Here is a 15,707-nt window from a genome sequence, read left to right as displayed (position 1 = left end):
TTGTTTTGTATATCAGTTTCCTAGTTTTTTTGACTATAGTTAGAAGTGGTCAATGGGATGGAAATAATTCCGAGTTGATGCAGGATCATGCAAATATTATAGGCAGCTTGAAAATGGACCGATTGAATTCTGCTAAGGTGCAATTGGATTGGCCATTTATTTTCAAGCTGCATACATTTGCATGCAAACTTTGCATGATTCTGCATCAGCTCTGAATTATTTAAATTTTATTAATTATCACTAATTTACACCCAAAGTTTTGAATCCTTTATACACTTATGAGAGGAATGGAGATACCCGCATCTTCTTTGGGGAGAAAGCGGTGGCCCTCTTGGACTTAATGGAAAAAACAAAAATCACCAGGAATACAAATTTAATCCAAAACATAGCAACCCTCTTCCAAAGCTGTTAGGGATCCAACAGAGAAGGAAGAGTAGACTACGATGAACACAGATTTAATGTTTACTATTCCAAATTTTACAATTTTATGATGCATTTATGATCTTCTCTAGGGTTACAGAGTCTAGGATATTTGTACAATAAACAATACTTTCTCTTTTTATGCTGGGCATACACGGGTCGACGGGCCCTTATCAATCGAACTGCTGATGGCTCGATTGATAATATCCGACGTGTCCCATCACGCAGCGGATCGATTCCGCGCTCGATCCCCGCGGGCGGACATTAGAAGACAAACAAAAGGAAGATAAGAAATGCCCGTGGGGACGAGCGGGGCTCGATCCGGGCGCCCACGGGGACACGGCGGGAGTCGATCCGGCGGCTAATCGAGCCACCGGGTCGACTCGTGTATGCCCAGCATTACACTTGCTTTGCTTAACTTGGGGACATATCTGTTGTTATGGATTGATGCAGTATAGCACCAGTATCTTCCTGAGATGTAAGGACACCAACAAATTTGTCCACGTCTGTACATTATCATAGCTTTTCATGGAGGACAAGCTGTTTGAGAGCTGGGTGTCATTTACAGTTATGTTCTGTGATGCTGAAGAGAGAGAATGCTTCACAGAGGAAACTTGTGGGAAAACAAATGCTAAGCCTACGTGACAGCGCTGACATTATATTTTTTGTCAGCTTGTCTTAGCTTTTGTGATAGGTTCCTGTTCTTCTCTTAGAATAACATCTGTATTTGTCACAACTAATGCTTCCTGAACTTACATTCCATTACTGTGGTAATATGAAAGCAAAAATAGTACTTTGCAGAAGTTAGTCAAGCATGAAATCACACCTTTTCTCTTGCCACCAGTCCACAAGTACTCCCAACTGTTTTGTTTTTGTTTCTTTTTTTACCATGCACAGGTGATCTACTAATTATTGCTGGTTGATTAAGTTTCTCACATCTTAAAATATTAGCTTTGGAAGCCGAGACCTACTCTTAAAGAGAACCTGAACTGAAAGTTAAGTCATCATAAACATAAACATGTCATACTTACCTCGCGTTTAGTCTACTCATGAATCTTTCTCCTCTCCTGCGTCCCATTTGCCCACTGTAATCAGTGTAATTCTCTGTCCTCCATTTTGAAAATGGCCATTACCCCATAACAGCTTCCTGGTCAGCACACTGTTAAACTGCAATATTGCCCACTTGAGCCATAGGGAAACATGGACCTTACCTTGCACATTCAGTTGTAACTGACAGCAGCTGATATATAACTGACAAAAACTTGTACATTTCACCTCTGACAAAACATTGCCAGAACTGGAAGGGATCACTGTAAGAAGAAAATGGTGAGCTTCTGAGAGGAACGGATGGTGAGGCAAGCATGTAATATTCATTTGCAGTTACATCATGTGTTTATTTTAAATTAATTCTACTCCAGGTTCCCTTTAAAACGTACCTTCCACTTTTACATCAATATCCCTATTACTTAACACATGCAACCCCATCCCCTTTCTCCATTAGGGATAAGGCCTCGATCTTTAGAAATCTTCACCCTAGAACCTCAACACACCTGGAGGGCTGTTAAAATCCAACTAAACCCTAAAATGTAGGTACATTCTAAATAACTAATCAGCGTGCCATGGTAAATTTGGTGGTAATTTCCATTAACTTTTTCTCCAAAGTTTTCTCTTAGGAGATACATTTTTCATATCTTATTAAACTATCTTTTGAACATTCTGCAATTGAAAAAGTACCAAAAAGTTGTTGACAAAGTACGGTACTGTTAAAATTATCTGCTTACTGGTAGCTAAAAAGGTATTTCATTGATTAGGTGTGAAAATATCTCCTAGGACAGTGATCTGCAAACTTGCCCCTCCAGCTGTTAACAAACTACAAGTTCCACAATGCATTTGCTTTTATGAATCATGACTGTGGCTGTCAGACTCCTGCAATGCATTGTGGGGCTTGTAGTTCCTTAAAGGGGATCTTTCGCGAAAAAAGTAGGCAGTTAGAAAATGTGACAGATGACAGGTTTTGGGCCAGTCCATCTTTTTAAGGGGGATTCTCGGGGCTTTCTTTGTTTTCAACAGCATTTCCTGAACAACAGTTTAACTGCCAAAATAGCAAGATACCAGCCGGCCTCCCTAATCACTTGCACACTATTATGTCAGTTAGATTTTGCAACTGTTGTTCAGGAAATGCTGTTGAAAACAAAGAAAGCCCTGAGAATCCCCCTTAAAAAGATGGACTGGCCCAAAACCTGTCATCTGTCACATTTTTTAACTGCCTACTTTTTTCGCGAAAGAACTCCTTTAACAGCTGGAGAGCTAAGATTGCAGATCACTGACCTCGAAGAAAAAGTGAATTGAATAAGGGCCTAGGTGCTAGAATATGTGAATGTTTTAAATTCTGCCAAAATTACACTCATCACAATAGGAATCCCAGAACCTCTCAGTCACAGTGTAGCTGCAAGTCGTATTCGTGATCTACATTTGCATTTTTGTTCTTTCAATAAACTGATTGCTCTCAAGAACCTTCCAATGAACTTATAACTGCTTGATGTGATAGGACACTCTTTGTTGCATAGATCTGGTATTTGCTGTTGCTTTCATGGTAATGTACTCTGTGAGGCTTGTATTCACCAGGGTTTTTTCTACCTTTCTTGGCATTCTGCAAATAACCTTTCAGCTTTCATTAGTACATGACAGGATGATTGTGGCTTTTGTGTTGAGTCTGAGCATCTCCTTTAATTGTGTTTTGCGTCGAAAGAATCTGTTCTATCATAGTTCACTTAAAGAGTAACTAAATGATGCGTTGAATGCAAAACAGACAACATTACAAGCATTAATATGCAAAGTATTTGCTAATAATGACCAGTTCACTATTTCACTGCCAGTGTTAATGCTACTGACGTCTCTTGTGGAAAGTGCTTCATATTGCTGCAGGGAAAAGAGAGAGCAAGTCTTAGGGAGGCTTACAGAACATTAGGACAGTTACCCAGAAAAGTGACAATGGAGTTTTTCTCAAATAAAGCAAGTTAGCCCATGCTTTATTTATGGTGGTTGGTCAGCTGGAGACTAATATTTTGCTTTCCCTTTCAGCTACATTACTTTTTAACGTACATTGTTGTACACCAGTATTCTGATGACACTTAACTGGACATAAGGTATTTTGGTTATTAGCTCATTTGCTATATTTATTCATACTGCCTCTGTGTGACACCTCCTGCCTCTAACTTCTGTACCTGTATAGTTCGAGTTAGGGCTGGTTCACATGGACGCTTTGCGGGCGTTAAATGTTTTGGTCGACGGGCAAAAGCCACATATTTAGAGATCAAGCAACGTCTCATGCAAGTGGATGGGAGTGTTTAGTACGAGCTTCTGCAGGCTTTCATGAAAGTCTGTCGATAGATCCCGGCGTCTCATCTTGCCTCGTCTCAAAAGCAACATGCAGCTTCTAGAAGTCATTTGCTGTTGCTGGTGTTGTGTTTGAATGCCAGCAAAAGCCACTGAAAGCCAACAAAAGCCTGTATTTCTGCTTCCTGCAGACACAAATCCCAGCCCTTTCCTGCAAAATCCACCAAAAGCCCAGAAAATGCAACACTCTCAAATGTTACGCACTGAAAGCCATTAAAAACCTTCAAAAGACATTAAAAGCTTAGATGTTAAATGCTGGCATTCTTGACAAAAAAGACAGTTTTTGAACCAGATGCTGAGCAGAAGCTTGGCAGAAGCCCATGTGAACTCACCCTTAGGTCAAATAGTGCCTAAGCTATGTTATCAGTATTCTGTTCCAACCTGGTACTTTCCTGTAAGCCTGACCTTTGACTGTTTTACCCTAATCTTTCAAAAAAGCCTAACACCATCCCTTCTGAGCTCTTACCTTACCTGATCTTCATATCCTCTGAAACCAGTGATACTTTCCTATCAAGTTGGAGAGCTCTAAAAGTTGTTTTGACACAGCTCTCCACCCAGTGAAACTGCAGCAAAAACCGCTGCGTCATAATTACTTTTTTTCATAAAGATCACAGAAGCATGCACCTTCCATCCAAGGCTTTATTTCCACATGGGTGACAGTGTAGCAATCCGATATGCAACAATTCGCATCAACATGTATAGTCAAATGTAAAGTGGCGGACCATTGTAGAAATTCTTACGTGTCCATGCTGTAGTGGGTCAGTGGAAATGAGGTGGGTGGTAGGCACAGAGGTGGCGACCTCTGTGCCTACCACCCACCTCCTTTCCACTGACCCACTACAGCATGGACACGTAAGAATTGCTACAATGGTCCGCCACTTTACATTTGACTATACATGTTGATGCGAATTGTTGCATATCGGATTGCTACACTGTCACCCATGTGGAAATAAAGCCTTGGATGGAAGGTGCATGCTTCTGTGATCTTTATGAAAATGATTTGAACTGTTCCTTCTTATTCTCAGCGGAGCACACATCCAGTGACAGTTGTTGTCGCAAGTATAGCCATAGTGGTCAGTGTAGTTTTCACCTGTGTGTAACATCTGTGTTTACCACTCAAAAGTATGGGATGTGCCACACCATAATTCTTTATTCTACTTTGCCAGTCATAATTAATTTACCTCAACTAGAGCTGCAGTTTTGCCACTGCAACCAAGGACTTGGACAATGCAAGGTACACATTCATAGGCCCCTATTTAAATTCACTTTCTCTCCTAAGTTTTCTCCTGGGGATATTTTTTCATCTTCTGTTTTAAAATAACGATTCAATACTCTGCAATTGAAAAATAACCAAAAAGTAAGTGTAAAAATACTATCATGAGTATATTTTCTTGCTTGCTGGTGTCTTAAGAGCCATTTTATTAATAAGGGGTGAAAATATCACCTAGAAAAAGTGAACTGCATAAGGCCCATAAACTGGTACATTTAGCACTGTGCTTCCTTCTACTTGGGTACTCAGTGGAGAAAGATCAGCCAATAAGTGGGAATCAGAAGTTACCGAAGATACAAAGGCAAGGTGATGCTAATATGGTTGGTGAGTGGGTGGTGATAGAGTATTGTGTACTATTATGTAAAAGCATTTGGTTAGGATAGTAAATAAGGAGATGATTTAGAGATAATTTAAAGTGTGGGAGGCTAGAATGGGCTTAAAGAACATGCATAGTTAGTGTAGGACACTAGGCTAGGATAGGGTGTGGGATACAGCTACAAGTGGTGATGGGTAGTAGTGAGAAGACATTAACATTATTGTTAGGTTTAAGAGAGAGGTGAGGTTAGGGTCAGACATCGAGATGTGGTAAGAGTTACATCAGGGTTGTCAAATGTAAACCTAAAAGGATCTCAAGAGAAAACTCTTCTCTTTATAGTCACTTAGCCAGCACCTAAACAAAGGAGTATTCAGTGTTCAATGCATATATATCTAAAGGCTGACTGGTTGTTCTAGGCATCAGGGGTAGTTTTTGATTCAGGTAAATGAAGCTCAAATCTCTTTCCATCATTATGGATACCCAACTGCCCACATACAAATGTATATTAACCTATTTTGGTTCCTGGACGTAGTTTCTACGTCCAGGATCCCGCGGCCAATCGTGCGCGTGCACGCGCACTCCCGGCCGCGAATACGGTAGCCAAGGAATCAATGTATCGGGCTATGGTGCCCGATCACTGATTCCTCTCCCCCACTGAAAAAGCGACAGCTTCTCTCAGAAGCTGTGCTTTTTCTGGCTGTCTCCATCCCGATGCGTCACTCTAAGCGCGTGCTACGCTTAGAGTGACGTCATGTAAACAAACTCATGGCCGCCATCTTGTGGCCAAAAAGTAATACTACACCTGAAAAAAAAATTAACTCACATTTACATTATAAATCTATTGTTTACCTCCCACCCTCCCAAAACTACCCAAATAAAATGTTTACTATAAAAAAAAATTACAATAAAAAAAAAAAACATGTAAATATTTACCTAAGGGTCTAAACTTTTTAAATATCAATGTAAAGATGAAATATTTCTATATTTTTTTTTATTTTAAACTTGTAAATAGTGATAGATGCAAAATGGAAAAAATGCACCTTTATTTCCAAATAAAATATTGTCGCCATACATTGTGATAGGGACATAATTTTAACGGTGTAACAACTGGGACATACGGGCAAATACAATACGTGAGTTTTAATTATGGAGGCATGTATTATTTTAAAACTATAATGGCTGAAAACTGAGAAATAATGAATTTTTCCATTTTTTTCTTATTCTTCCTGTTAAAATGCATTTACAGTAAAGTGGCTCTTAGCAAAATGTACCCCCCAAAGAAAGCCTAATTGGTGGCGGAAAAAACAAGATACAGATCAGTGCATTGTGATAAGTAGTGATAAAGTTATAGGCTAATGAATAGGAGGTGAACATTTCTCACGTGAAAACGACGGAACGCGAATGGGTTAATCACCAATTACCAAATTGTCTGTAAGAATGTCTCTGCATTGTCATTGAGTCATGATTTCCCTGTACAAGGTTAAAAATTAAATCATTTTTTATGGTATTTATCTAGTTCTTCTTTCAAAAACATTGACACAATAAGTTCTGACATGGCACCATTACTAAGTTTATCAATTTGTATGAAATACTCACATTTTTGTCTAAAGGAAAGTAGGCCGGCTGACTTTTCCTGTTAGAAGTACCTTCTCTTATGCATTCTGGAGTGCCCTTCCAACAGTCTCATTTCACAGTAAATTATGCAAAATGGGCAATTTTGAAATTACAGTAAAAGAGAACAAATTCATCTCAATTTGCTAATACTGCAGGGTATTCTGCAGTCTCTTATTGCTGTAATAGTTGGACAGTGTACTTTTGATTTATAATTCTTGGCTTTCATGTTTCTTAATGCCCATCAATCCGCTTCTAACTTTAAAGGACCTTATAAACCAAATAGCTGCCTCACATCAACAATTTGATAATGATATCCATACATAAATATACTGTTGCTATAAAGAATTAGAAAAAATATATAATGGGTTTTCAGGTCATGTGGCTAGCAGCTGCACATTACAGGCCTGACTATAACGGTTCATCATAATCATCATAATTGCTTTGTGTTGTCTGTAAGGTTTATTGTACTAGATTTGCAACTACATACAGTATATCACATTAGGCGTTGACACACTGCTTTTTGTTATAATAGTATAGCCGGCCTTGACTGCTCTTGGCTGTTCCGAAGCATCATTTTCACTTTGTGCTTGTATTTGATCTGCAATTGTGTATAGGTCACAAAGCATTGAGTAGCACTGCTGCTTGTCTACGTAATGTTCCCCCCGTCCAGTTCAAAAATGTACAACGTTGTCAATACCTTGTGTTGAAAAGACAAAAAAAAAGGAGAGCACACTAGTGATTAATGCTGAGATACCCTGTGGAGGTCCTCCAGATGTCATGCTTTGTTCCCACCGGCGGGGACTTGGCCTAAAGCGAAGTCCTCCGTAATGGGTTGGAGAAATCCCTGGAGATGTTCCATCCTCAAGCCCGGTGTAGGTAGATGGAATGCACTAGGTGAGGAGTGTACCTGGCCATACATGTTAAATCCCCTGCAATGAAGCAATGAATGGGGGAGGCAGTCGGCCAGGCAGTGTGGTATTTCCGGCAATGAGAAGCCACACTGATGGTTAATGCTAGGGTGCTCCATGAGGGCCTCCAGCTGTCACACTTTTGTCCCACTTGCGGCGGGGACTTGTCCTAAAGTAATGTCCTCAGTGATGGGTAGGAGATGTTCCATCCTTGAGCCTGATGTAGGAAGATGGAATGCACTGGATGAGGAGTGTACCCGGCCAGTAAAGGTTAAATCCCCGGCAATGAATGTGGTAAGCGTGGGGGTGCGGTATTATCTGCAATGAGAAGCCAGACTAGGGGATAAAATGTTTATTTTGCAATGTGTTTTGCAGGGGAAGCACCCCTGCTTTATCAAGCATAAATGAAACCAGTAACCAAGCAGTATACTGTATATAGGTGAGCTTGTGCTAATAGATTGATTATTGGATGTAGCATTTTGTTTTGAACACTTTGTCTTGTTGGTATGTCCTAAGGTTTCAAGAACATATGGGCATGAAAAAAACATTGGAGTATTTGCAATAAACTGCATTAAGCAGAATTATGTGCATAAAATGTTTTGCACGATGAGTAGTGTAATGTATTGTATATGTGATGTATTGCATTCTGCTCTACTCTCACACAGTAAGACTTTACCCATATAGTTCTGCTTAATGCAGTTTATTGCATATATCCCACTGTCTATCAGATGCGAGTACACACACAAATACATATATGGGCATATAAAGACACATGTTCTCCAGCTGCATTGAAGTCAATGGGTATGAAAAAGTAATTTCCGCACCAATCACTATTTGCCAAACATTATAAGCATAAGAAAACACATTTTCACAAAATGTATTGAAGTCAGTAGAAATGACAAAAAAAACATTTTTAAAGGGAACTTAAACTGAGAAGGATGTGGATTTTACCTTTTAAAATAATACCAGTTGCCTGACTCTACTGCTAATTCTGTGTCTATAATACTTTTAGCCACAGCCACTGGACAAGCATGTAGATCAGGTGCTCTGACTGAAGTCAGACTGGATTAGCTGCATGCTTGTTTCAGGTGTGTGATTCAGCCACTACTGCAGCCAAAGCGATCAGCAGGATAGTCGGGCAACTGGCATTGTTTAAAAGGAAACCTCTATATCCATCTCAGTTAAGGTTCCCTTTAAAGAAACCACCAGACGTTTTTGTTTTTTTTATTATTATTTAGAAGTGTTTTAGTTTCAGAATCTAATGAATGGCTTATCCCTTAGATGGAAGATGGGCTGTGTGACCAGGAAACAAATACCAATATACAAACTGTGGTTCAACAGAAGCTGATGTTTGTTGGGGTACTTTAAAAGCTTTACAAGGAATACACAGAAACTAAAGCATAGTTCCAGTACCAAGACAGGTTTTGTTTTTTTTTTTAAACCCAAATTTGGCAAATGTAAGGCTCTGTATACACATCCAATCTTTAATCTGCGGGTGACTGGCCAATTTTATCACTGCCATGTAGTATGTGGGCCAACAGATTTTGAATGCTATGAACAGACTGTGTAGGTATGCTCTCATACTACATCAAAATGGTAAAATTGGCCAATTATCTGCAGATCAACACACCACGGGTGAAAAGGCGCCCTGATGAGATAAAACTGAGTTAAACAGTAAAAATCAAGAAGGTAGAGGTCACTTACCTCTCAGGACGACAAAAATTTTCAAATTAAAACAAAAAAAAATCTGCACTGGCAACAAGTTTTGTAGGTACATGCCCACTTCATCAGGCCAATAAGTGCCACAGTTTTTAAGCCATGACGCTCCGTGGTGTGCTGTCTTCAGAAATGTCTACACACATATTTAGCTATGCTCCTTATCCACTGATAATGTCTTTACCTAAACTAAACATCAGAAAGAAAGTACACGGATTCAATAACAGTCCAATTGTCACTTTTTAGCCTGTATTTGAAATAAGACAGCTGGAGTCTGAATGTGCTGTGAGCAACACTGTCACTAGTTCATAACATTTCAAAAATGTGATATAACTTATGTCAAGCAAGATATAATTACCCATTATTAGAAGACCAGCACCATTATCATTAGATGCGTCCTTGCTCTTAGGATATAGCATTTGAAATAAAAATAGTATGGATTCATCCATTTCTTTCAGTATATTTCAAAATTGTTTTGATTTTACAAACATGAAGAACTGTTACGGGAATTGGAAGATCTTTGTACTTTTTCAGGAATTCAGAACATGCTTTTGACTAGACTTGAAAGAAGTAATTGGATGGTATCTGAGCATCTGTGAAACATTCGGCACCACACCATTGTGGCATACTTTGTAGTAGCTATAGTTATCTCTACATTGTTCCAGAGAAGGTATTTTAAATGACAAATAGCATTGAAAAGAAATGTATTCAAAAAAAGAATTGGAAGTACGTAAGAACATTTTGCGGGCTTTGCTATCTAAGATGTACTTATCTGTGTTATCTGAGTCTTGCAAATAGATGATTGATCTGCTGGTCAATATCATACTGTGCTGCTGCATTATACATCTTGCTTACTGAGGACCTATTCTTTAAATTCACACTTTACATATATTAACAAGGCACACATCATCATTACGGCAGTGAGTGACACAATGTTGGAGTGAGATACGAATGGATGTTGTGCAAGGCCTACACCATGTCAAGTTGGGCAGGCCAGAGCTGTAGTTTAGTTGTGAATGCTGGTGACACAACAGTATTACATGTGTTTCAGAAACAAAGTAACACAGCTTTTTGTTAGTCCTTTCTTAAAGAGACACTGAAGTCTCTTAAAAAAAATTATTTTCCCCCCCAAAAAATATTATTTAACACATTAGCCCTAACTAAACCGCTGCATCCCCGCCGCTGTACACTATCTAAATCCCCCCAAACTCGCCCTCCCTCTCCCCTGCAAAATCCACAACTTTCTTGATCGTGGATTTTGCTGCCCTCTACTCTTCCGTGTGAGGCAGAGCTATGAGCTGCAGTCCTGCCTCACACGTGTCTGTCAGCGGCGGATCTCCACCTCTCCCCTGCCCCTCTCAGTGAAGGAAGACTGAGAGGGGCGAGGGAGAGGCGGTGATCCGGGCTGACAGACACACTGAGAGGCAGAGCTGCAGCTCATAGCTCTGCCTCTCACGGAAGCGCTGCCCGGATTGCCCCCCGGGGAGTTTGGGGGGATTTAGTGTACAGCGGCGGGGATGCGGCGGTTTAGTTAGGGCTAATATGTTAAACAATATTTTTGGGGAAAAAAAGGATTTTTAAGAGACTTCAGAGTCTCTTTAAAGCAAATCCGTCCCATCTATTAGCTTAAAATACTGAATGTATATACAGATATGAATTGCAAATAAGTGCCTGTTATTTTTTGGGGGACACTATGGGGTTGATGCAAAAAAGTCTGGATCATTGCACATTGTGCAGCAAGGTTACTGGCCGGAACTGAACCTAGTGATGCTGGTTGCACTGAGCATTACCATAGCAACGTGTGTAAACGGTGTATGTGCAGTTCGGCAGTAGTGTAGCACATGCTACACTACCCCGTACTACGTGTACACTGTTTATGCGCATTGCTAGGATAATGCTCACATGCTATCGGTGCAACAAGCATTACTGGGCTCAGTACAGGCCGGTAACATTGCTGCGCGGTGCGCAATGTTAACAGCCTTTTCTGCATCAACATTATTTTTCACCGCAGGTTTCTCTTAGGTGAACTTTTCACACTACCATTTATACATTACCTGTCCTGTGTCGCGGTACCCATACGTCTTATGAATCGCCAGTGTTCCGATAGCCCATACACGCCGCTGGTGTGTGTGTGACGTCACTCGCGCCAAGCCAGCAGCGTGTACAGGCCTAATTGAAGAGTGGCAGATTCAGAAGACAGACAGGTACCGCGACACAGGACAGGTAATGTATAAAGGGGCATATGCACATATTAGGGGAACAGCAGTGAGGTGGTGGGCTCAGACGATTCCCGAGAGATTTAATGCTGAAATTGATCAGGAATCGGCCTGAGGGGATTGGGCAGTTGTCGTATCTCTCTCTAATCAGATTCGATCAGAAAGAGGTTTGTCTCTTGGTCAAATCTGCCCATCATCGCTAGATGTATGGCTACCTTTAGACTGTCATGAGATTGAGCACAAAAATAGCTCTAAATCATTGTGGTGAAAAAAAGAACAAGGCAACCATTTGGACTTCAATATTTGTATATGCAAAGGTTTCGCAAATTTACTGCAACAAACTAACCTCATCCGTTACTCTCTCTAATATTGTGCATGGAACCTTATAAACTGGTGTGACTAGAGCCTCTGCACAGAAGTGTGTTTTCTCTCTCTCTCTCTCTCTCTCTCTCTCTGGCCCATATGCAATTAACTTTTCTCCTGAGTTTTCTCCCAAGAGATATTTTCACACGGTATTGATAAAATACTTGTAAACCCCCAGCAAGCAAGACAATACACGTTTACTTTTTTTAAAAAATACTTTTATTTTTTTAAGTGCTAAAAGGCTATTTTGTTTTAGGCTAAATTAAAAATGATCTATTGGGAGAAAACTCAGGAAAAAATTTAATTGAATAAGGGCCTATATCACTACATAAATAAAACACACATTGCAAGCTGGAAAAAAAAAACTGGAACAGGGTTGTGAGGAGGCGCCCAAAAGGTATGTATAATACAGTAGCTGATACTATTGAAACGTATAAAAGAAACAAAGAGGTATCTTACCTCTATGAAGGACTCTCAAGAGTAGTATTCCGGGAGCCTTTATTAAAAAAAAACGGTTATACTGTTGACAACGCGTTTCACGGGACAAGGCCCGCTTCCTCAGGTCATTAACAAAACAGTCAACCTTAATACAGACCGTGTGCAGCGTGGGTGTTTTTTCACGGCGCCCACGCTGCACATGGTCTGCATTAAGGTTGACTGTTTTGTTAATGACCTGAGGAAGTGGGCCTTGTCCCGTAAAACGCGTTGTCAACAGTATAACCGTTTTTTTTAATAAAGGCTCCCGGAATACTACTCTTGAGAGTTCTTCATAGAGGTAAGATACCTCTTTGTTTCTTTTATACGTTTAAATAGTATCAGCTACTGTATTATACTTACCTCTTGGGCGCCTCCTCACAACCCTGTTCCAGTTACTACATACCTTCCACGGAGGTGAAAACCTCGCCCAAGGTGGACCAGACTCCATCGCGGAGAGAGGACCTGAAGAGGGGTGCGACCGCCCGGCTCCTACATAATCCGGGACACCGAGCGGGAACGGTTTATTCCCGCAGGCTTATACGGTGGTTGCAGGACTGCAACCCATGTTTGTGAGTACATATCTCATAAGTTAATTGAGCTACTAGCGTGATTAACGATACTGCACTATTGGACTCCTGGTCTTCTCTTTACCAACAGAAAAAGGCAACCTCCCCTCCAGTGTGAAGGAAGGACCCGAATCTGTACTCCTTTTGGAAAAAAAACAATCATTTAACAGGAAAATTCACTTTTTTTGCTACCTCGATCTATCATGCAAACAGATACTGGGATTGTTTCATTAACCAAATGGTGGCTTGTTGCCATAGTTGCAAGGAAACAGATTTTTAAGTATGGAGCACGTCTAATAAAAATCATAGGTATCTGCACACTGATGGACGTTTGACATTTATTAATGCAGTTGCAGCTCGGCTTTTTAATGACATAATTCACAACCATATACATTTTGAAATTATTTACACGGATGTTCTTTTTCTTATAATTTTAGTGATCTTTCTGGAAATCATCTAACAACCTTATCGTGGCAGCTTTTTCAGAACCTGGAGCTTACAGAATTGTGAGTACTGAACAGTTTTTTATGATATCTTTATATTGCCCCCGAGGTATGTTTTATTTTTGTGTTCTTCGAGAAAAGCTGAAAACAATTTTAGAGGAAGACATAAGTGTTGCAATCTTGGAGTGAATGAAATAATCTCATACACTGAATGGTCTGTACAGGGCCAGAGGATACAATGATCAATGTACAAAAGTGTGGCACATTAATTTTGAATTTCATTTAGAGACTATGAAGTCTAAAACACACATTGCACATATTCCAATAGCATAAAAAGTTATAATTTGCTGGGTCTTTTCTGTTTAACTCTCCCCTGGAGCTATGTATGCACCGACTTCTGGTGAGTAGCCCCGCCCCCTTGTAGACAAATTCTGTGGCACGCTATCTCTGATACAGGGAGTGCCATGGCACAAGTCTGTGAAGGGTGGGGCTATGTGCCAGAAGTCATCACATACAGAGCGTTAAACATAAAAGACTCGCCAGGTAATTATAACTTTTTATGCTAACAGAATATGTGCAATGTGTGGGTTAGGCTTTTATAGTCCCTTTAAAGCCTATTTCCATCCATTTTTTTATTATTTTGAATATAGAAGAGGAAAGACAGACAAAAATAACACATGTCTTGTATTTATTGCCATTTGGTCCAATCCTAAGGAGAATTTTCCTGACTTCCTGTTCCTTCCAAAAAGTAGAGGAAGTGAGGTAAAATCTTTACACTAGGATCTTGGACAGCAATCATTTTTAACTTTCAAAAGTGAGGAAATTAAGAATCCTTGTCAGATTTTTTTAAATCAGTGTTTTCCTGTAACCCTTTCTGAATCACTGACCACCAAGAATACAGATGAGGCACTCTGATGCGTGCATGAAAAAAGGGTGCCGTGAAAAAAGGGTATGGCTGGATAACGAAATGGCGCTGGTGGATAACGAAATCTGGTAATAATAAACATCGTTGTCAAACTTGATTAACGATAAATACCATTGTTAAAACAGACAGGAAATAATAACAAAAGATATAAACGTTAAAAATAGTTACGCAATTCAATAATACAGTTTAACCCAACTCTACTCTCACACAGAACCCTCCCCTGGTGGTGCCTAAAACTAACCACTTCTGTGGTGTCGCCCAACCCTAACCACCCCCCAGGTGGTACCTAACCCTAACCACCCCCTGGTGGTGCCTAACCCTCACCACCCCCCGCTGGTGTTGCCTAAAACTAACCGCTGCTGGGTGTTGCCTAATACTAACCACTCCCTCTGCAGAAACACCTTTTTCCACATAGAAAGGATATCTTTAATAAGGTAAAATCGGTAAATACAAATATTATAAAAACTATAACGTTGCAAGCTTCTAAAACAATAACGTACTTCAAAAACTTTCATGTTCTAATGTTGTTAACGATATTTATCGCAATGCCCTTTTTTTCAGTTTTTTCACCGTATTAACGATAATTGCATTAAAGTCTATGGTGACGCCCTTTTCGTCCACCCTCAGCTGGCGCCGTTTTCTCCTGCTACCACTCTGACTCTGATTTGACCTCCTGACTGGTAGCCGCATGTGTCTGAGTCAGGAATCACTTGCCCAAGGGATCAGCATGACAGCCGGGTGTTTAAAATTTTAAAAAGAAAGTGAAGTTAGCAGCCTCTTTATTTCTCTTCAGGCTGCGTTGAAATTGCATTTCTATCCAGCTCTAGTTATATCCTAAAAGGGAAAAAAAATCTCATTTTTCTGTGAAGTAACTTCTGCAATATGCAGGAATAATATAAAACTAAGAAAAGGCAAGTGTGACTGTGAAATCCCTGTCCTTAAAATGATCCAAAAATAAAATCTGTCACCAGATGCAGAGAATGTGCCTTTTGAAATACTGATATACTTTCTTTCTCAGCAAAGTTGGTGACAGGTTTTACTGCTTGGGGAGACTTCTTAACCTGTTTAAGGCTGGGA

At 40.1% G+C, this 15,707-nt stretch overlaps 1 protein-coding gene across 12 annotated transcripts in view; it reads left to right on the top strand.

Annotated features, from left to right (window-relative positions):
- Window positions 1-15,707, top strand: part of NTRK3 (neurotrophic receptor tyrosine kinase 3) — a 977,566-nt gene that overhangs the window by 442,853 nt on the left and 519,006 nt on the right. For all 12 annotated transcript variants that reach the window (XM_068275164.1, XM_068275165.1, XM_068275163.1 and 9 more), the window contains one exon: window positions 13,700-13,768. In XM_068275164.1, the coding sequence (XP_068131265.1) occupies window positions 13,700-13,768 (69 nt within the window). The remainder of the gene's footprint in view (window positions 1-13,699; window positions 13,769-15,707) is intronic.

The sequence above is a fragment of the Hyperolius riggenbachi genome, chromosome 3, assembly GCF_040937935.1.
Source record: "Hyperolius riggenbachi isolate aHypRig1 chromosome 3, aHypRig1.pri, whole genome shotgun sequence".
Classification (NCBI taxonomy): domain Eukaryota; kingdom Metazoa; phylum Chordata; class Amphibia; order Anura; family Hyperoliidae; genus Hyperolius; species Hyperolius riggenbachi.
Note: the sequence above shows the minus strand (reverse complement) of the source record. Positions and strands in the feature narration are given on the sequence as shown.